At 41.1% G+C, this 21,336-nt stretch overlaps 1 protein-coding gene across 1 annotated transcript in view; it reads right to left on the reverse strand.

Moving 5' to 3' along the window:
• The window catches only part of LAMP1 (lysosomal associated membrane protein 1), a 98,164-nt gene that overhangs the window by 48,533 nt on the left and 28,295 nt on the right, over nt 1-21,336 (reverse strand). Inside the window, exons 3-4 of the mRNA XM_053707764.1 lie at nt 10,966-11,185; nt 10,721-10,882 (exon numbers count right to left, since the gene is read on the reverse strand). Of these exons, the coding sequence (XP_053563739.1) occupies nt 10,721-10,882; nt 10,966-11,185 (382 nt within the window). The remainder of the gene's footprint in view (nt 1-10,720; nt 10,883-10,965; nt 11,186-21,336) is intronic.

Genomic DNA, 21,336 nt, shown 5'->3' on the forward strand with positions numbered 1-21,336 from the left:
TTGTCAGAAATATACAATTTTAGCAAAGGATTGTTCCCATTAGCAAAGGATAACTAACCCAGGCAGCAGAAAAAAAAAATACACAAATAAACGTTTTTTAACACAGTCAACTACAATCTTCACAGCTCTGCTGTGATGATTACCTCCCTCAAAAAAATGCTTTGGAGATCCCTGAGTTCTGTAGAGATGAACCGGATCATGCAGGAAGAAAATGAACCTCTGACTGAGTTTTTTGATGCGTAGTAAAAGCGCCAAAAATGGCCCCTCCCCCTCACACATAACAGTGAGAGAGATCAGTGAACTGCTTTAATTTAAACAAAAACTATTGCCAAGTGGAAAAAATAGTGCCCAAAACATTTTTTTCACCCAGTACCTCAGAGAAAACAGAATTTATGTTTACCTGATAAATTACTTTCTCCAACGGTGTGTCCGGTCCACGGCGTCATCCTTACTTGTGGGATATTCTCTTCCCCAACAGGAAATGGCAAAGAGCCCAGCAAAGCTGGTCACATGATCCCTCCTAGGCTCCGCCTACCCCAGTCATTCGACCGACGTTAAGGAGGAATATTTGCATAGGAGAAACCATATGAAACCGTGGTGACTGTAGTTAAAGAAAATAAATTATCAGACCTGATTAAAAAACCAGGGCGGGCCGTGGACCGGACACACCGTTGGAGAAAGTAATTTATCAGGTAAACATAAATTCTGTTTTCTCCAACATAGGTGTGTCCGGTCCACGGCGTCATCCTTACTTGTGGGAACCAATACCAAAGCTTTAGGACACGGATGATGGGAGGGAGCAAATCAGGTCACCTAGATGGAAGGCACCACGGCTTGCAAAACCTTTCTCCCAAAAATAGCCTCAGAAGAAGCAAAAGTATCAAACTTGTAAAATTTGGTAAAAGTGTGCAGTGAAGACCAAGTCGCTGCCCTACATATCTGATCAACAGAAGCCTCGTTCTTGAAGGCCCATGTGGAAGCCACAGCCCTAGTGGAATGAGCTGTGATTCTTTCGGGAGGCTGCCGTCCGGCAGTCTCGTAAGCCAATCTGATGCTTTTAATCCAAAAAGAGAGAGAGGTAGAAGTTGCTTTTTGACCTCTCCTTTTACCGGAATAAACAACAAACAAGGAAGATGTTTGTCTAAAATCCTTTGTAGCATCTAAATAGAATTTTAGAGCGCGAACAACATCCAAATTGTGCAACAAACGTTCCTTCTTCGAAACTGGTTTCGGACACAGAGAAGGTACGATAATCTCCTGGTTAATGTTTTTGTTAGAAACAACTTTTGGAAGAAAACCAGGTTTAGTACGTAAAACCACCTTATCTGCATGGAACACCAGATAAGGAGGAGAACACTGCAGAGCAGATAATTCTGAAACTCTTCTAGCAGAAGAAATTGCAACCAAAAACAAAACTTTCCAAGATAATAACTTAATATCAACGGAATGTAAGGGTTCAAACGGAACCCCCTGAAGAACTGAAAGAACTAAGTTGAGACTCCAAGGAGGAGTCAAAGGTTTGTAAACAGGCTTGATTCTAACCAGAGCCTGAACAAAGGCTTGAACATCTGGCACAGCTGCCAGCTTTTTGTGAAGTAACACAGACAAGGTAGAAATCTGTCCCTTCAGGGAACTTGCAGATAATCCTTTTTCCAATCCTTCTTGAAGGAAGGATAGAATCTTAGGAATCTTAACCTTGTCCCAAGGGAATCCTTTAGATTCACACCAACAGATATATTTTTTCCAAATTTTGTGGTAAATCTTTCTAGTTACAGGCTTTCTGGCCTGAACAAGAGTATCGATAACAGAATCTGAGAATCCTCGCTTCGATAAGATCAAGCGTTCAATCTCCAGGCAGTCAGCTGGAGTGAGACCAGGTTCGGATGTTCGAACGGACCTTGAACAAGAAGGTCTCGTCTCAAAGGTAGCTTCCATGGTGGAGCCGATGACATATTCACCAGATCTGCATACCAAGTCCTGCGTGGCCACGCAGGAGCTATCAAGATCACCGACGCCCTTTCCTGATTGATCCTGGCTACCAGCCTGGGGATGAGAGGAAACGGCGGGAATACATAAGCTAGTTTGAAGGTCCAAGGTGCTACTAGTGCATCCACTAGAGCCGCCTTGGGATCCCTGGATCTGGACCCGTAGCAAAGAACTTTGAAGTTCTGACGAGAGGCCATCAGATCCATGTCTGGAATGCCCCACAGTTGAGTGACTTGGGCAAAGATTTCCGGATGGAGTTCCCACTCCCCCGGATGCAATGTCTGACGACTCAGAAAATCCGCTTCCCAATTTTCCACTCCTGGGATGTGGATAGCAGACAGGTGGCAGGAGTGAGACTCCGCCCATAGAATGATTTTGGTCACTTCTTCCATCGCCAGGGAACTCCTTGTTCCCCCCTGATGGTTGATGTACGCAACAGTTGTCATGTTGTCTGATTGAAACCGTATGAACTTGGCCCTCGCTAGCTGAGGCCAAGCCTTGAGAGCATTGAATATCGCTCTCAGTTCCAGAATATTTATCGGTAGAAGAGATTCTTCCCGAGACCAAAGACCCTGAGCTTTCAGGGATCCCCAGACCGCGCCCCAGCCCATCAGACTGGCGTCGGTCGTGACAATGACCCACTCTGGTCTGCAGAAGGTCATCCCTTGTGACAGGTTGTCCAGGGACAGCCACCAACGGAGTGAGTCTCTGGTCCTCTGATTTACTTGTATCCTCGGAGACAAGTTCGTATAGTCCCCATTCCACTGACTGAGCATGCACAGTTGTAATGGTCTTAGATGAATGCGCGCAAAAGGAACTATGTCCATTGCCGCTACCATCAAGCCTATCACTTCCATGCACTGCGCTATGGAAGGAAGAGGAACGGAATGAAGTATCCGACAAGAGTCTAGAAGTTTTGTTTTTCTGGCCTCTGTCAGAAAAATCCTCATTTCTAAAGAGTCTATTATTGTTCCCAAGAAGGGAACCCTTGTTGACGGAGATAGAGAACTCTTTTCCACGTTCACTTTCCATCCGTGAGATCTGAGAAAGGCCAGGACGATGTCCGTGTGAGCCTTTGCTTGAGGAAGGGACGACGCTTGAATCAGAATGTCGTCCAAGTAAGGTACTACAGCAATGCCCCTTGGTCTTAGGACAGCTAGAAGGGACCCTAGTACCTTTGTGAAAAACCTTGGAGCAGTGGCTAATCCGAAAGGAAGCGCCACGAACTGGTAATGCTTGTCCAGGAATGCGAACCTTAGGAACCGATGATGTTCCTTGTGGATAGGAATATGTAGATACGCATCCTTTAAATCCACCGTGGTCATGAATTGACCTTCCTGGATGGAAGGAAGAATTGTTCGAATGGTTTCCATTTTGAACGATGGAACCTTGAGAAACTTGTTTAAGATCTTGAGATCTAAGATTGGTCTGAACGTTCCCTCTTTTTTGGGAACTATGAACAGATTGGAGTAGAACCCCATCCCTTGTTCTCCTAATGGAACAGGATGAATCACTCCCATTTTTAACAGGTCTTCTACACAACGTAAGAATGCCTGTCTTTTTATGTGGTCTGAAGACAACTGAGACCTGTGGAACCTCCCCCTTGGGGGAAGCCCCTTGAATTCCAGAAGATAACCTTGGGAGACTATTTCTAGCGCCCAAGGATCCAGAACATCTCTTGCCCAAGCCTGAGCGAAGAGAGAGAGTCTGCCCCCCACCAGATCCGGTCCCGGATCGGGGGCCAACATTTCATGCTGTCTTGGTAGCAGTGGCAGGTTTTTTGGCCTGCTTTCCCTTGTTCCAGCCTTGCATTGGACTCCAAGCTGGCTTGGCTTGAGAAGTATTACCCTCTTGCTTAGAGGACGTAGCACTTTGGGCTGGTCCGTTTCTACGAAAGGGACGAAAATTAGGTTTATTTTTGGCCTTGAAAGGCCGATCCTGAGGAAGGGCGTGGCCCTTACCCCCAGTGATATCAGAGATAATCTCTTTCAAGTCAGGGCCAAACAGCGTTTTCCCCTTGAAAGGAATGTTAAGTAGCTTGTTCTTGGAAGACGCATCAGCTGACCAAGATTTCAACCAAAGCGCTCTGCGCGCCACAATAGCAAACCCAGAATTCTTAGCCGCTAACCTAGCCAATTGCAAAGTGGCGTCTAGGGTGAAAGAATTAGCCAATTTGAGAGCATTGATTCTGTCCATAATCTCCTCATAAGGAGGAGAATCACTATCGACCGCCTTTACCAGCTCATCGAACCAGAAACACGCGGCTGTAGCGACAGGGACAATGCATGAAATTGGTTGTAGAAGGTAACCCTGCTGAACAAACATCTTTTTAAGTAAACCTTCTAATTTTTTATCCATAGGATCTTTGAAAGCACAACTATCTTCTATGGGTATAGTGGTGCGTTTGTTTAAAGTGGAAACCGCTCCCTCGACCTTGGGGACTGTCTGCCATAAGTCCTTTCTGGGGTCGACCATGGGAAACAATTTTTTAAATATGGGGGGAGGGACGAAAGGAATACCGGGCCTTTCCCATTCTTTATTTACAATGTCCGCCACCCGCTTGGGTATAGGAAAAGCTTCTGGGAGCCCCGGGACCTCTAGGAACTTGTCCATTTTACATAGTTTCTCTGGGATGACCAACTTGTCACAATCATCCAGAGTGGATAATACCTCCTTAAGCAGAATGCGGAGATGTTCCAACTTAAATTTAAACGTAATCACATCAGGTTCAGCTTGTTGAGAAATGTTCCCTGAATCAGTAATTTCTCCCTCAGACAAAACCTCCCTGGCCCCATCAGACTGGTTTAGGGGCCCTTCAGAACCATTATTATCAGCGTCGTCATGCTCTTCAGTATCTAAAACAGAGCAGTCGCGCTTACGCTGATAAGTGTGCATTTTGGCTAAAATGTTTTTGACAGAATTATCCATTACAGCCGTTAATTGTTGCATAGTAAGGAGTATTGGCGCGCTAGATGTACTAGGGGCCTCCTGAGTGGGCAAGACTCGTGTAGACGAAGGAGGGAATGATGCAGTACCATGCTTACTCCCCTCACTTGAGGAATCATCTTGGGCATCATTGTCATTGTCACATAAATCACATTTAATTAAATGAGAAGGAACTCTGGCTTCCCCACATTCAGAACACAGTCTATCTGGTAGTTCAGACATGTTAAACAGGCATAAACTTGATAACAAAGTACAAAAAACGTTTTAAAATAAAACAGTTACTGTCACTTTAAATTTTAAACTGAACACACTTTATTACTGCAATTGCGAAAAAATATGAAGGAATTGTTCAAAATTCACCAAAATTTCACCACAGTGTCTTAAAGCCTTAAAAGTATTGCACACCAAATTTGGAAGCTTTAACCCTTAAAATAACGGAACCGGAGCCGTTTTTAACTTTAACCCCTTTACAGTCCCTGGTATCTGCTTTGCTGAGACCCAACCAAGCCCAAAGGGGAATACGATACCAAATGACGCCTTCAGAAAGTCTTTTCTATGTATCAGAGCTCCTCACACATGCGACTGCATGTCATGCCCCTTGAATTCCAGAAGATAACCTTGGGAGACTATTTCTAGCGCCCAAGGATCCAGAACATCTCTTGCCCAAGCCTGAGCGAAGAGAGAGAGTCTGCCCCCCACCAGATCCGGTCCCGGATCGGGGGCCAACATTTCATGCTGTCTTGGTAGCAGTGGCAGGTTTTTTGGCCTGCTTTCCCTTGTTCCAGCCTTGCATTGGACTCCAAGCTGGCTTGGCTTGAGAAGTATTACCCTCTTGCTTAGAGGACGTAGCACTTTGGGCTGGTCCGTTTCTACGAAAGGGACGAAAATTAGGTTTATTTTTGGCCTTGAAAGGCCGATCCTGAGGAAGGGCGTGGCCCTTACCCCCAGTGATATCAGAGATAATCTCTTTCAAGTCAGGGCCAAACAGCGTTTTCCCCTTGAAAGGAATGTTAAGTAGCTTGTTCTTGGAAGACGCATCAGCTGACCAAGATTTCAACCAAAGCGCTCTGCGCGCCACAATAGCAAACCCAGAATTCTTAGCCGCTAACCTAGCCAATTGCAAAGTGGCGTCTAGGGTGAAAGAATTAGCCAATTTGAGAGCATTGATTCTGTCCATAATCTCCTCATAAGGAGGAGAATCACTATCGACCGCCTTTACCAGCTCATCGAACCAGAAACACGCGGCTGTAGCGACAGGGACAATGCATGAAATTGGTTGTAGAAGGTAACCCTGCTGAACAAACATCTTTTTAAGTAAACCTTCTAATTTTTTATCCATAGGATCTTTGAAAGCACAACTATCTTCTATGGGTATAGTGGTGCGTTTGTTTAAAGTGGAAACCGCTCCCTCGACCTTGGGGACTGTCTGCCATAAGTCCTTTCTGGGGTCGACCATGGGAAACAATTTTTTAAATATGGGGGGAGGGACGAAAGGAATACCGGGCCTTTCCCATTCTTTATTTACAATGTCCGCCACCCGCTTGGGTATAGGAAAAGCTTCTGGGAGCCCCGGGACCTCTAGGAACTTGTCCATTTTACATAGTTTCTCTGGGATGACCAACTTGTCACAATCATCCAGAGTGGATAATACCTCCTTAAGCAGAATGCGGAGATGTTCCAACTTAAATTTAAACGTAATCACATCAGGTTCAGCTTGTTGAGAAATGTTCCCTGAATCAGTAATTTCTCCCTCAGACAAAACCTCCCTGGCCCCATCAGACTGGTTTAGGGGCCCTTCAGAACCATTATTATCAGCGTCGTCATGCTCTTCAGTATCTAAAACAGAGCAGTCGCGCTTACGCTGATAAGTGTGCATTTTGGCTAAAATGTTTTTGACAGAATTATCCATTACAGCCGTTAATTGTTGCATAGTAAGGAGTATTGGCGCGCTAGATGTACTAGGGGCCTCCTGAGTGGGCAAGACTCGTGTAGACGAAGGAGGGAATGATGCAGTACCATGCTTACTCCCCTCACTTGAGGAATCATCTTGGGCATCATTGTCATTGTCACATAAATCACATTTAATTAAATGAGAAGGAACTCTGGCTTCCCCACATTCAGAACACAGTCTATCTGGTAGTTCAGACATGTTAAACAGGCATAAACTTGATAACAAAGTACAAAAAACGTTTTAAAATAAAACAGTTACTGTCACTTTAAATTTTAAACTGAACACACTTTATTACTGCAATTGCGAAAAAATATGAAGGAATTGTTCAAAATTCACCAAAATTTCACCACAGTGTCTTAAAGCCTTAAAAGTATTGCACACCAAATTTGGAAGCTTTAACCCTTAAAATAACGGAACCGGAGCCGTTTTTAACTTTAACCCCTTTACAGTCCCTGGTATCTGCTTTGCTGAGACCCAACCAAGCCCAAAGGGGAATACGATACCAAATGACGCCTTCAGAAAGTCTTTTCTATGTATCAGAGCTCCTCACACATGCGACTGCATGTCATGCCTCTCAAAAACAAGTGCGCAACACCGGCGCGAAAATGAGTCTCTGCCTATGATTTGGGAAAGCCCCTAAAGAATAAGGTGTCTAAAACAGTGCCTGCCGATATAATCTTATCAAAATACCCAGATTAAATGATTCCTCAAGGCTAAATATGTGTTAATAATGAATCGATTTAGCCCAGAAAAAGTCTACAGTCTTAATAAGCCCTTGTGAAGCCCTTATTTACTATCTTAATAAACATGGCTTACCGGATCCCATAGGGAAAATGACAGCTTCCAGCATTACATCGTCTTGTTAGAATGTGTCATACCTCAAGCAGCAAGAGACTGCTCACTGTTCCCCCAACTGAAGTTAATTCCTCTCAACAGTCCTGTGTGGAACAGCCATGGATTTTAGTAACGGTTGCTAAAATCATTTTCCTCATACAAACAGAAATCTTCATCTCTTTTCTGTTTCTGAGTAAATAGTACATACCAGCACTATTTTAAAATAACAAACTCTTGATTGAATAATAAAAACTACAGTTAAACACTAAAAAACTCTAAGCCATCTCCGTGGAGATGTTGCCTGTACAACGGCAAAGAGAATGACTGGGGTAGGCGGAGCCTAGGAGGGATCATGTGACCAGCTTTGCTGGGCTCTTTGCCATTTCCTGTTGGGGAAGAGAATATCCCACAAGTAAGGATGACGCCGTGGACCGGACACACCTATGTTGGAGAAATAAACGTTTTTACATGCCAGCAAAAAAACGTTTAACCTCAATAAATTAATTGTTATTTAAAACCTATTGCAAGTCCCTGCAAATTAGGTTAAGTCTATGCATACAGTATAAATCCAGTGAAGTACCATTCCCCAGAATACTGAAGTGTAAAATATACATACATGACAGCCTGATACCAGCTACATCTACTGCATTTAAGGCTGAGTTTACATTATAACGGTATGGCAGGATTTTCTCATCAATTCCATGTCAGAAAATAACAAACTGCTACATACCTCTTTGCAGATTAATCTGCCCGCTGTCCCCTGATCTGAAGTTTACCTCTCCTCAGATGGCCGAGAAACAGCAATATGATCTTAACTACTCCGGCTAAAATCATAGAAAAAACTCCGGTAGATTCTTCTTCAAATTCTACCAGAGAATGAATAACACACTCCGGTGCTATTATAAAATAACAAACTTTTGATTGAAGGTAATAAACTAATTAAATCACCACAGTCCTCTCACACATCCTATCTATTGGTTGGGTGCAAGAGAATGACTGGAGGTGACGTAGAGGGGAGGAGCTATATAGCAGCTCTGCTGGGTGAATCCTCTTGCACTTCCTGTAGGGGAGGAGATAATATCCCAGAAGTAATGATGACCCGTGGACTGACCACACTTAACAGGAGAAATAAAATGTTATTTGGGGGGGGGTTCATATTTTTCTGTAGTGTAGCTTCCCCCCTCAAAAACCAACCTCCCACCCCTTCCCAGATCCCTTAGATCAAAATTCCCTTCCTCCCCTCTCCCACTTTCTTAGAAAAATGTCTCAGTGTAGGGTTCCCATTCGCCCCCGTGCACGCATCTTGCAGGCCCCCGGTGACCCCGTCTATGATACCCGCCCCCTCTTAATGCTTCCTAACATCGATGGCCGCCCATCCGCCTCCCACCCACCAACGATCACCGCCATCGATGTCCGATGCAGAGAGGGCCACAGAGTGGCTCTCTCTGCATTGGATGGCTAAAAACTTATTGCAGGATGCCTCAATATCGAAGCATCCATGCAATAACAGGAAATCAGTTGGAAGCAATCAGGATCGCTTCCACTGTTTTAAGGAACCAACGACGTACAGGGTACGTCCTTGGTCGTTAAGGACATTTTTTAGTAGGACGTACCCTGTACGTCGTTGGTCCTTAAGGGGTTATAATCGCAATGCTCTATCTGAATCATGAAAAATAATAATAATTGATTCAGTATTTCTTTAAACTAGGGGTATCAAACAATGTATCTGGGGGCCACTGGCCAAGTGTTCTTTGCTCATGGAGGCCACTTGAACTGCGTAAGTGCTAGATATACTGGTGACATTTAGCCAAGTATTTATCTAAATTTATATTGTGAGTGCCAAGTGAAGTGATCATTTTAGAACTGTATAATAATGTTAAAAGTGACAAGCGTCTAGCACTGCTTGGATAAATGTATTTATATTTATCTTGTGAGTGCTTATATAGAACATCAACTAGTTACACTTTTTAGAACCCTAAAAACGAATTGACAGCCCAAATTAATGGTTTACCTATTAAACAAGGGAGGGCTATATGAAACTATCTTGGGGGCCGCAAATGGCCCCAGGGCCTGTACTTTGAGACAACTGCTTTAAACAATGCACAAAATAAAACTGAATCTCTTTGCAAGTTTAGGACATTTTATGATTAGTTCTGTCAGTTTTAGAATTATTTCTACTTTTCTCAATTTTATAATAATACACATAGAAATAGACGTATGGTCCGTTACAGACACAGGCAATATGCATTAACAAAAATAAGTGCTCTATGTGAAAGAATGTACAATAGAATATTTTACAATTTCAATATTCCCTAACAATTGTTTCAATTTCATTAAAAAAATGTTTATAAATTTCCCATGCCCCATTTTGTTAAGTAGAAAGATCTTTTTGTTGTAGTTTTGTCTAAAAATCACTAAGAAAAAAATAATATATATATATATATATTTTATTACTAAACATGTTCATATTTTCAGAATTTGTCCCAGTCCTAAAATTACAAATTGAAGAAAAAAAAATGTGTATCCATTCAAAAGGTATAACCATTTGAAAACTAATATGAGAACAATAAATGTGTGCTCACAGATGCTGCAAACCACAAAATGTTTAAAAGTCACATCCCTTTGTTAGACATCTTATTTTGTTGTCCAACCATATATTTTTCTTTATGTCTCATTTAAGATATTTTATTTATTGTAATGTTATGAATTAAGACAGCCAAGAAACAAAATCACCTTTACAATTGTATGGTTTGTTTATTGCACTGTTCCCTAGCAAATAGAGACTTAGCTGCTTTTGAGGCGAGTTTTTTTGGCTAGCAGCACCTTTAGTATATTACTGCTTGTATTTTGATTGATGTTTTTGTAACACTGCTCTTTTACAATTAATCAGATTGGCAGTGTTACCACACACACTATTTACATAAAAAAAATAAAAAAATAAAAAATAGTAAAAAGTGTAAAATATGCAATTAACTAGTTTTTTTTTTTTTTTAAATAGCTTACCATTTTGACTATAATTATTTTGCTTTAAATATGCCTCCAATTTCACATCATGAAAAGACACTGTGACATTCCCCATTGAGAGGCTGTGAGTATTTAAGCACTTGTATGCAGTGTTATCAGAAGCACCAATGCCAGTATTCTTTGTAGACACTTCTTTTGTCCCTGCAAATAAAAAAAAAAAAAATAAATAAAAAACAAAAATCAATCAACTATTTAAAAAGGTATCTTATGTTTTTTGTCCTTACCATTTTCAGTTGCATTTTTGAAGATTGTTGCGTCTGACAAATTATAAACAAAGATCAGTTCACTAACTTCATAGCGTGATGCATTTCTTGCAAAAAGTATGTTTAGAGAGTGATTGGCTCCAAAAAGAATGCCTAGAAGTGGAGTGGTAGTATTTTCTTTACCACAGGTGCTCAAGGGGTTAAGAGTAGCAGTTTCTGGCAGATTGAATTGGACTTGTACCTGTGAATAATGATTAAAAATAAATGATTACACACAATATCTATCGATCTCTCTCAATATCACCTCTTTTAGCCTCCCCCATTTACAGCACACACAAAGTCCATTCCTTTCTCTCATACCTCAGCCAACCATGTTCCACTGACACAAGGCTAAGACATTCACACTCAAATTTGACCCAAACCCACCATCTGTCTTTTTCCTCTCACTAACACAACTAAAACCTCCATAATTTAGCCAATGTAACCCTGTCAGTTTTCTTAACTGCACTTCTGTTAAAAAACCCACAATTCTTTTGTGCTCTTTGGAATGCAGGCAATATATGCAACAAGCACTCACTTATCTATGACCTCTTAATTTCATGATCACTTAACTTGTTAACTCACACCAACTTTGCTCTCCTCATCTAAAACAACTACGGCAGCATCTCTGTCCTATGGTGGCCTCCACTTTAGTCACACTTCCAGGCCAGGAGACAGAAGAATGCATACTTGCTCTTCTTGTCTGTCTTCCACTGCTTTCCTTCACCCCCATTCCTTCCTTTCTTATCTTTTAAAGTTCATCCTATACGCTTTCTCGTAGCTCTCCATGTTGCGGTTCTCTCACCTTCCTGGTTTTTAGAACCAGAAAACAGAACAGACTGGTAAGTCTTTTTGAAATCTATAGTAGCATCAACATATTTCAATGCTCTAACAACATCCAAAGAATGCAAAGTCTTTCCAGCAAATTTTTTTGAATTAGGACACAATTTCCCTATTAATGTTGTGAGTTAACAACCTTAGGTAAAAAAAATTGAAAGAAGTCAGCAAAACAGTTTTATCTTGATGGAAAATCAGATAAGGAGACTCAAAAGAGCAGACAATTCAGAAATTCTTCTAGCAGAAGAGATAGCCAAAAGAAACAAAAAATCTTTCCAAGAAAGTAGTTTAAATTTCCATTGAATGCATAGGCAGAACAGACCTTGACACAGAAGATCTAGTCTTGGAGGAAGAGGCCACGGTGGCAACTGGACATCAGAACCAGGTCCGCATACCAAATCTTGTGAGGCCACGCAGGGGCTATTAAAATTACAGAGGACTGTTCCATTTTGATTTTTGAAATCACTCTAGGAAGCAGGACCAGTGGGGGGAGGGAGGAAATATGCAAGCAGGCTGGTAAGACCAAGGTACTGCTAGAGCATCCAACATCTCTGCCCAAGGATCCCTGGACCTCGCAAGGTACCTAGGAAGTTTCTGGTTGAAATGAGAGGCCAACAGATTATTTCTGGTGGGCCCCAAAGTTTTACAATTCAGAAGAACACATCTGGGTGGAGAGACCACTCGCCCAGATGTAGGGATTGAGGACTCAATCTTCCTCCCAGTTTTCTACACCTGGGATGTGAATCGCATGGTGATTAGGCAGGAATTGGATTCTACTAAAGTATCAGAGATACTTCTATCATGGCTAAGGAACTTCGAGTTCCCCCTTGATGATTGACATTTTCCACTGTTGTGATATGGTCTGTCTGAAAACAGATAAAAGATTCTTTCTTCAATAGAGACCAAACCTGAAGAGCCCTGAAAAGTGCACGAAGTTCCAAAATGATCGGTAATCTCGCCTCTCAAGGACTCCAAACTCCTTATGCTTTTGAGAGATCCCCAGACAGCTCCCCAACCTAAAAGACTTGCATCTGTAGTGATCACAGACCAGGTAGGACGAGCAAAGGAAGCACCCTTAAGAATAGCGTGTGGGTTTAACCACCAGGTAAGAGAAAGTGATGTATTGAGATTTAAGAATATCACTTGTGATATTTGAGTGTAGTCCCTGCACTATTGGCACAACATGCAAAGCTGGAGAGGTCTCATATGAAAACGAGCAAAGAGGATCGAGTCTGATGCTGCAATCATGGACACAATCTATCTGGAAACCTATAAGAAGAGAGGAATTTAAGAAACTTTTTGTAAATTGATCCTCCAACCATGTCTGAGGGAGCAACAGTTTTTGTGAGATTCTGCTAAATGAAATGATTGAGCTAGTACCAAGATATCGTCCAAATAAGGAAACACTGTACTACCCTGCACTCTGGATTACAGATAGAAGGGCACTGAGAACCTTTGTAAAAATTCTTGGAGTTGTTGCTAGGCCAAGAGGGAGAGCAACATATTGGTAATGCTTTTCCAGAAAAGAGAATCTCAGAAATCGATAAATGTTCTGGGTGGATTGGGATGTGAAGTTAAGCATCCTGTAAGTCTATTGTGGACATAAAGTGACCTTGCTGAACAAAGGGCAGAATAGTCCTTATAGTTTCCATCTTGAAAGTTGGAATTTTTACAAATTGTTTTAAAGTTTTCAGATCCAAAATTGGTCTGAAAGAATTTTCCTTTTTTGGTACAAGAGATTTGATTAAAAACCCATCCCTTGCTCCTGAAAGAGAATATTGTCAAAATGCGATAAAAACACATGAGCCACATAAATGAGCTGAAGAAGTTACTTCAGTTTTTTTTACAATAAGAGCAGCTTAGCTTTGGTAGAGAAGTGTTCAGCAAGATCAGCTCCTACAAAACACTCAGGAAGTGTTGTTTAGCAACTTCACATAAAGATCACCCTCTACAGCCAATCATACAAGTCAAACAAAAAAGAATATCTAGAAAGTGCGCTAAAAACAGCTAGCACACCAAACAGTATTAATAAAATCAGTATTTACTGTTCAAACATAAAATAGAGTATAAAAAAAATAAAAAGATCAATACGATGTATAATATATACCACCGGTGGCACTAAAACCTATAGCTAAGGAAATAAAAAGTCCAAGCCTCCTGGCAAGCGAACTCCTGATAATGTACAGTTCAAAAAGTGCTCTTATTAGAGTCAGACCACTAAACCTCATACAACGTAACAAGCCTAACTATTAATCACAGTCAGAATCCAGGCAAGTATATCACTTTCAGGCGTGAACCCGGTACATCGGTTTTCAGAAAAAAATCTGGTTACTCACTGCACCTTGTGCGATCCACCCCCTCTCCTACCGATGTCCTTAGGTCTCTGCGGATGCAGCCGCTTCGGCGTTCACACTCCGCTATACAATCAGTGAATCCCCTTTACTTCCGTTTCTGAGTTCATGTGATCTTCCTTCTACCAATAGGATTCTCATTTCTCCGTGAGATCAGGTACTGGCTTGTAAATGCCGACTGCTTGAGTTTAACAGAGCGCTCCATTTGGCAAACTTGGAGCTTGTTCAGTAATAATCATCTACGCATTTCTGCCCTCTTAAGGCCTTTATCAAGATGATTTCAGATTAATGAAGATCCCTCTTAGAGAGTCTTCATGGTTATATGGGAGTGGTCACAGCACTTGTACCTTGCTTTTTCTTAAAGGAACATCTTCGTTTGAATGTTAAAGTGAGACAATGTAGCGAGAAATAATGATAGTTATTAATCCACATGTATGCTTGCTGAATGAAGTGCATGTGATAGAATCAAATATAATTACAAACATGGTGAGATTATAGAGAATTATATGAAAAACATAAGTGAGAAATTTAGAAAATCTATAAGACAGTGTGGCAACGTATACCAAGAATCAGAAAATCATATTCCAATGTAATTACATAAAATTGGGCTATACATCATTATTCAGAAATTCCCAATATATACATTACATACATTACCTATTAGTGTAAATGTGGAATAATAATGTAATTATTTCTCGCTACATTGTTTCACTTTAACATACAAAGGAAGACGTTCCATTAAGAAAAAGCAAGAGACAAGTGCTGTGACCACTTCCATATAACTATGAAGATTCTGTAAAAGGGATCTTCATTAATCTGAAATCATCTTGATAAAGGCCCGAAGGGGGCTGAAACACGTAGATAATTATTACTAAACAAGCTCCAAATTTGCCAAACAGAGCGCTCTATTAAACTCAAGCAGTCTGCATTTACAAGCCAGTATCTGATCTCACGGAGAAATGAGAATCATATTGGTAGAAGGAAGATCACATGACCCCAGACACGGAAGTAACAGTGATTCACTGAGTGTATAGCGGAGAGTGAACGCCAAAGCTACTGCATCTGCCGAGACCCAAGGACATCGGTAGGAGAGAGAATCGATTGCACAAGGTTCAGTGAGTAATACAATTCTTTCCTGAAAACCAATGTACCGGGTTCACACCTGAAAGTGATATACTTGCCTGGATTCTGACCAGGATTAACAATTAGGTTTGTTAAGTCGTATGGGGCTTAGTGGTCTAAAACTCTAATAACAGCACTTTTTGAACTGTCTACAATATCGGGAGTTTGCTAGCCAGTAGGCTTTTTTTTATTTCCTAATCTTAAGGTTTTAGTACCGCCGGTGGTATATATTATACATCGTATTGATCTTTTTATGTTTTTATACACTATTTTATGTTTGAACAGCAATAACCGATTTCATTAATACTGTTTGGTGTGGTAGCTGTTTTTAGCACACTTCCCTTTATTTTCTTTTAGCTCATTTTCTATGGTAACTTCAGGGACTGGTTCAGGTTGAACCATTATGGCAAACAAAAAACATTTTTTAGTTACAAAAAAAAAAAAAAAAAAAAAACCACCATTATTATAACCCCCTTTTTTTTTTTTAGCAAACTTTTGAGGAAATGGGAAAATTTGCCAATAAAAAAAAAAATTGCAAAAATTAAAAAAAAAAAAAAAAAAGACTAAAATTATGGGAAAAATATAGCCTAAAAACATTAGTGCAAAATTAGAATGGAATTGAGTTGAAAATATTGAACAGCGATTAAATCCTAAAAACAATGCAAACATAGCCCTATAATGAAATAAAGGCGCGATGTGGAGCAGGTATTTTAACACTGAATAAAAGGGATGCCTTGTGAAACGAAGGGTATAGTTATAACCCCACTAGTAAAAGGTATTCTGTTTGGATTTATTCTTACTGTTCCACTTATATATGCCCCCATATATATATTTCTGCATTTATCTGTGCTTATAAAGGCAACACCAAATCCATAAACAATTATATTGCAACATAATTTATAATAGGGGAATTACTGCCTGTCCCAGGGCTCATATATAAATATACATAGGAAAAACTTAATTAAAAGTGCCTAATCCATAGCCGAGATGGTCTTCAGAAAAATAAATCTACTTACCTTAAGATACCCATCCACTCAGACAGCCAAACCAGTACTGAAACATATCAGCAGAAGTATTGTAGGGGTATAACGTCAATCAAGCACATCAATATGCTTCAACCATCTCCTAAGGAGGCAAAGTTTAAAACGGAGGTATGTGTGAGGTGGGTGGGGTATTTATAGGCTTTTGAGGTTTGGGAAACTTTGCCGCCTCCTGGAAGGAATACATATCCCATACGCAACAGCTTGTGGACTCTCACCACCTGAAAGAAAATTATTTCTCCTCCCTCATCCAACTCCAGAAGGCTGCTTGCAATTTTGAACTCTACTCCACCTACCCCTCCAATCACTAAACTCTCTAACTTCAAAAATAAAATTGACACAATTAAAAGAAATCTTTCCTTAACACCCCTCAAAACTAGCCCTTCTACCAAACCCTTCTATTAAATACCGTTACTTCTCTCCTGTAACAGAGGAAAAGATCTTTTCACCTTATAACCTGTTCACTTGACCCTATTCCTTCACAACTTCTTCCGTCTCTGCTTCTTTAGCCCCCGCCATAACATCTTCTTGTATTGAGTTTTTTTAGATTGATTTTTGCCAAATTGTGTTTTGGGATTTTTAATCTGTTAGTCTGGGTTTTTCCATAGGATTTATCCTATAATAACCTGATGGTGGCAACAGAGATAGTTTAGTGTGGGTGGCATTAAAGGGGAGTTTGCTATAAAGATTTAACTTTGCTCAAGACAATACCAGTATCGATTTTAAGTACAAATAGATACCGGTGCTAGGGTCTTATAGGTTATCAATAGTAGAAAGAAATAAGAGACCCCACAACAGCACTCTAGTCAATAGAACCAAAATTTAATCACATGGGGTAGTAGCCCCTGTTTTAGTGAACATAGACACTATCTACTTGTGGCTATAAAACAACAACGTGATAATTTGTATAATAATATTCAAAACTGAGATCACCGATTCATATGTACAGAAAGTCAGTGTGGATTAGCACTCATGCCTTTTTTGAAAAACACTGCAATCTTCCTTCTTTAAGGTGTGGGTGTTCAGACCTTCAGAGTCCCCCTCAGGACTCGAATAAAGTATACAAATAACACAAGTGAAGGTAGCAATCCCAAGTTATTTCTTTCTACTATGGATAACCTTTAATTTAAGAACCTAGCACCGGTACCTATATGTAGGGAAGCTAAGTGGATATGGACTCTGGATACCATGGCCCCTAGAGGTTTAAACAGGGAGTTTGATCTTATGCCCCTTATATAATTTGCATACATTGTTCATATACACTATATGGGGATTTTAGGTACATTAGGTTTCTCTCATACGAGTGCTGCTTGTGTTTCTAGGGTGTTCATTTTGTATAGGCTATCTAGGGTTAATTCAGAGAAGATCAGATGTATATTTTTTTGCTGATGTCACTGAAGTAATGCAAGCACCCTATGAGGCCTTGTGGATTGGTCACCCTTTGTATGTGTTGTATATAAAGTGCCACAAGCTGTTAATATGTGTTAGCTTGTGAAAGGGTCAGGAAGCCCCGAAACATTGCTCCATTAAATGTTTCCCACTTGGGGGTGCTACTTTCACTTGTGTTATTCGTATCACGGATTCATATAACAGAGCTCTGGTACAGCAGATTATTCAAATATAAACACATAATCAAGGCATATTAATGTTAGTCAACAACAGATGACATATTACTCATCCAAAGATTAAAGAATCACCCGGAAAAGTTCCTCAATTATCTGGAGGTTAGGATAGTGCACTTATCCTTTGTAGCGTTACCACAGTCCTTGATGTGTAGGCAGAAGTCGATCCGTCCAATGCAGGAGGAAAAAAAAAAACAGAATGTGTATCAACATCGACTACTTCCGAGTGCTGAAGCCAGTCAAGTACACTGATCTAGTATCCGCTTGTGTAAATGTACAGAGGAAAGTGTACTAATCTCTATACGCAGTCGGCAACCGAGCAACCTCGGTCAATCCTAGCTGCAGAGAAATCAGGAAAGCTTGCCCGATGCCTGCTCCCAGAGATACGAAATACAATTTGCAGTACGTTCTATCAATCAGTGACTAGAAGACACTCACTTTGTTTAATCACTTATACGGTAGTAGGCTGGATCCTCAATGAGCTTTTGCCTGTCCTTAGTGGAGCAGAAAAACACCAACGTACGTTTCACCTGTAATAGGCTTCATCCGGGCTTGTATGTTAAAGGAGAGTTTGGGCATTTTTCTAGGTCTAGTATAGATGAGAGTTTGGTAAACCTTGCACCCACTGAACTAAGTCACAGGCGGGAGTGGCTAGACTGACAAACTGGTTAAGGTGGAAAAGAGTCAGTTAACCCATTCTGTGAAAAACTGGTGACTGGTGCAGGGTTGGTTAAACAGTATACGCCACATAGAAATTACATGAAAAGGGGACAAACTAAATAATGAAACTATAAAGCGGTTTCATCTCAAGGTGTTTACTGTCTATTTAATCACACCAATCCTCACTTGACCCCACCACTCTTTACAACTATCAACCAGCTTCCTTACCTCCCTTTGCGCCAAATTATTACATCAATTAGTTTATAAAAATTGAGGTAAGCAATTATAGACCAACGCTTTTTACATGATCATCTCCAATCTAATTTCTGCCCCCACATTTAACAGAAACTCACTAAAAGTAATAAATGATCTGCAATCGGCTAAAGCAAAAGGCCACTACTCCTTACTTATTCTCCTGTTATCTATCTGCTGCTTTAAACACAATTGACCATCTTTTCTTCTTACAGAGTTTACATTCTTTTGCCATCCAATACACAGCCCTCTCCTGGTTCGCTTCCTACCTCTCAAACCACTTGTTTAGAGTTTCTTTTTTTCCACCATTATTATTTTATTATTATTCTTTATTTATAAAGCGCTGACAGATTCCGCAGCGCTGCCCATGGGTACAAGGATAACGGAACAATGGAGAAACAATACGATAAAATAAATTTTTACAGACAAATACAGGGTGAATTGAGGGCCCTATTCCCATGGGAACTTACAATCTAGATGGGTAGGAGGATGGGAAACAGGAGGTGGGGACTGCAAAGGTGAGAATGATATTAGTGAGGAGATAGAGGGCAACTGTTAGTTAAAGGGTCTAGTCCAAAACAATTTTCCAGTTTACTTTTATCACCAATTTTGCTTTGTTCTCTTGGTATTCTTAGTTGAAAGCTTAACCTAGGAGGTTCATATGCTAATTTCTTAGACCTTCAAGCCCACCTCTTTTCAGAATGCATTTTAACAGTTTTTCACCACTAGAGGGTGTTAGTTCACGTGTTTCATATAGATAACTTCACGTGCATGAGCACAGTTATCTGTGAGCAGGCACCGATTGGCTAAACTGCAAGTCTGTCAAAAGAACTGAAATAAAAGGGGCAGTTTGCAGAGGCTTAGATACAAGATAATCACAGAGGTTTAAAGTATATTAATATAACTGTGTTGGTTATGCAAAACTGGGGAATGGGTAATAAAGGGATTATCCATCTTTTAAAACAATGAAAATTCTGGTGTAGACTGTCCCTTTAAGTGAAGTTAGTTTGTTAATAAGTCGGGTGATAAGCTTCCCTGAACAGAAAGGTCTTTAGGGAACGTTTAAAGGAGGAGGAGAAGTTAGGGGCAAGTCTGACAGCTCGAGGAAGTGCGTTCCAGAGGGTTGGTGCCGCACGAGAGAAGTCCTGTAGTCTAGCATGAGAGGAGGTGATGGTAGAGACGCAAGAAGCAGGTCATTGTTGGATCTTAGGGGACAGGCAAGAGTATATTTGTTGATGAGTGAGGACAGGCAGGGTGGGGCAGCATTTGTAGGTCAGGGTGAGAATTTTGAATTTAACTCTGTTGTGAATGGGGAGCCAGTGAAGGGACTCACAGAGAGGTGCAGCAGAAACAGAGCGTTGAGAGAGGTGGATTAGCCTGGCACATGCATTTAGGATGGATTGGAGGGGAGAGAGAGGGAGGCCAGTTAGTAAGTTGTTACAGTAGTCAAGTCAGGAAATTACCAGGGAGTGGATTAGCCGTTTAGTATTTTCAGCACTCAGAAACGGACGAATTTTGGAGATATTGCGTAGATGGTTGCCGCAGGATGAAGAGAGCAGTTGGATATGGGGAATGAAGGACAGATTTGAGTCAAGCGTGACTCTGAGGCAGCGGACTTGGGATGATGGGGAGATAGTGGTGCCGCCAACAGTTATCGAAAAATTGGAAGCTGGAGTGGAGTTAGAGGGGGGAATTAGAAGTAGTTCGGTCTTGGACATATTTATTTTTAGGTGGTGAGAGGCCATCCAGGAGGAAATGCCAGATAAGCATTCGCTGATGTGAGAATTGACAGAAGGAGAGAGTGCAGGGGTGGAAAGGTAGATCTGGGTATCATCAGCATAGAGGTGATAGCTGAAGCCATAGCTGTTGATAAGTTTACCCAGTGAAGAAGTGTAAATAGAGAAGAGTAGAGGACCCAGGACAGAGCCTTGAGGTACTCCAACAGACAGAGGCAATAGAGAGGAGGAGTCACCAGCAAAAGAGACGGAGAAGGATCTGTTAGAGAGATAAGAGTGAATCCAGGAGAGGGCAGTGTCACAGAGACGGAGAGAGCTGAGAGACCGTAGGAGAAGAGGATGGTCAACAGTGTCAAAGGCAGCAGAAAAGGTCAAGTAAAATGAGTATAGAGTAGTAGCCTTTGTTTTTAGCAGAAAGGAGATCGTTCGTAACCTTGGTGAGGGCAGTCTCGGTTGAGTGTTGTGGACGGAAGCCAGATTGCAGGGGGTCAAGCAATGAGTTGGATGACAGGAAGTGGGTTAGGCGATTGAAAACTAGTTTTTCCAGGAATATTGAAGCTAGCGGGAGCAGTGATATGGGGCGGAAGTTTGCAGGGGAGTTAGGGTCAAGGGAGGGTTTTTTTGAGGATGGGGGTGACCTTTGCATGTTTGAAGGAGGCAGGGAATGAGCCGGTAGAAAGGGATAGGTTGAATATGTGAGTAAGAGCCGGAGTGAGGGTGGGAGACAGAGGAG

The sequence above is a fragment of the Bombina bombina genome, chromosome 3 (genome assembly GCF_027579735.1).
Source record: "Bombina bombina isolate aBomBom1 chromosome 3, aBomBom1.pri, whole genome shotgun sequence".
Lineage (NCBI taxonomy): Eukaryota > Metazoa > Chordata > Amphibia > Anura > Bombinatoridae > Bombina > Bombina bombina.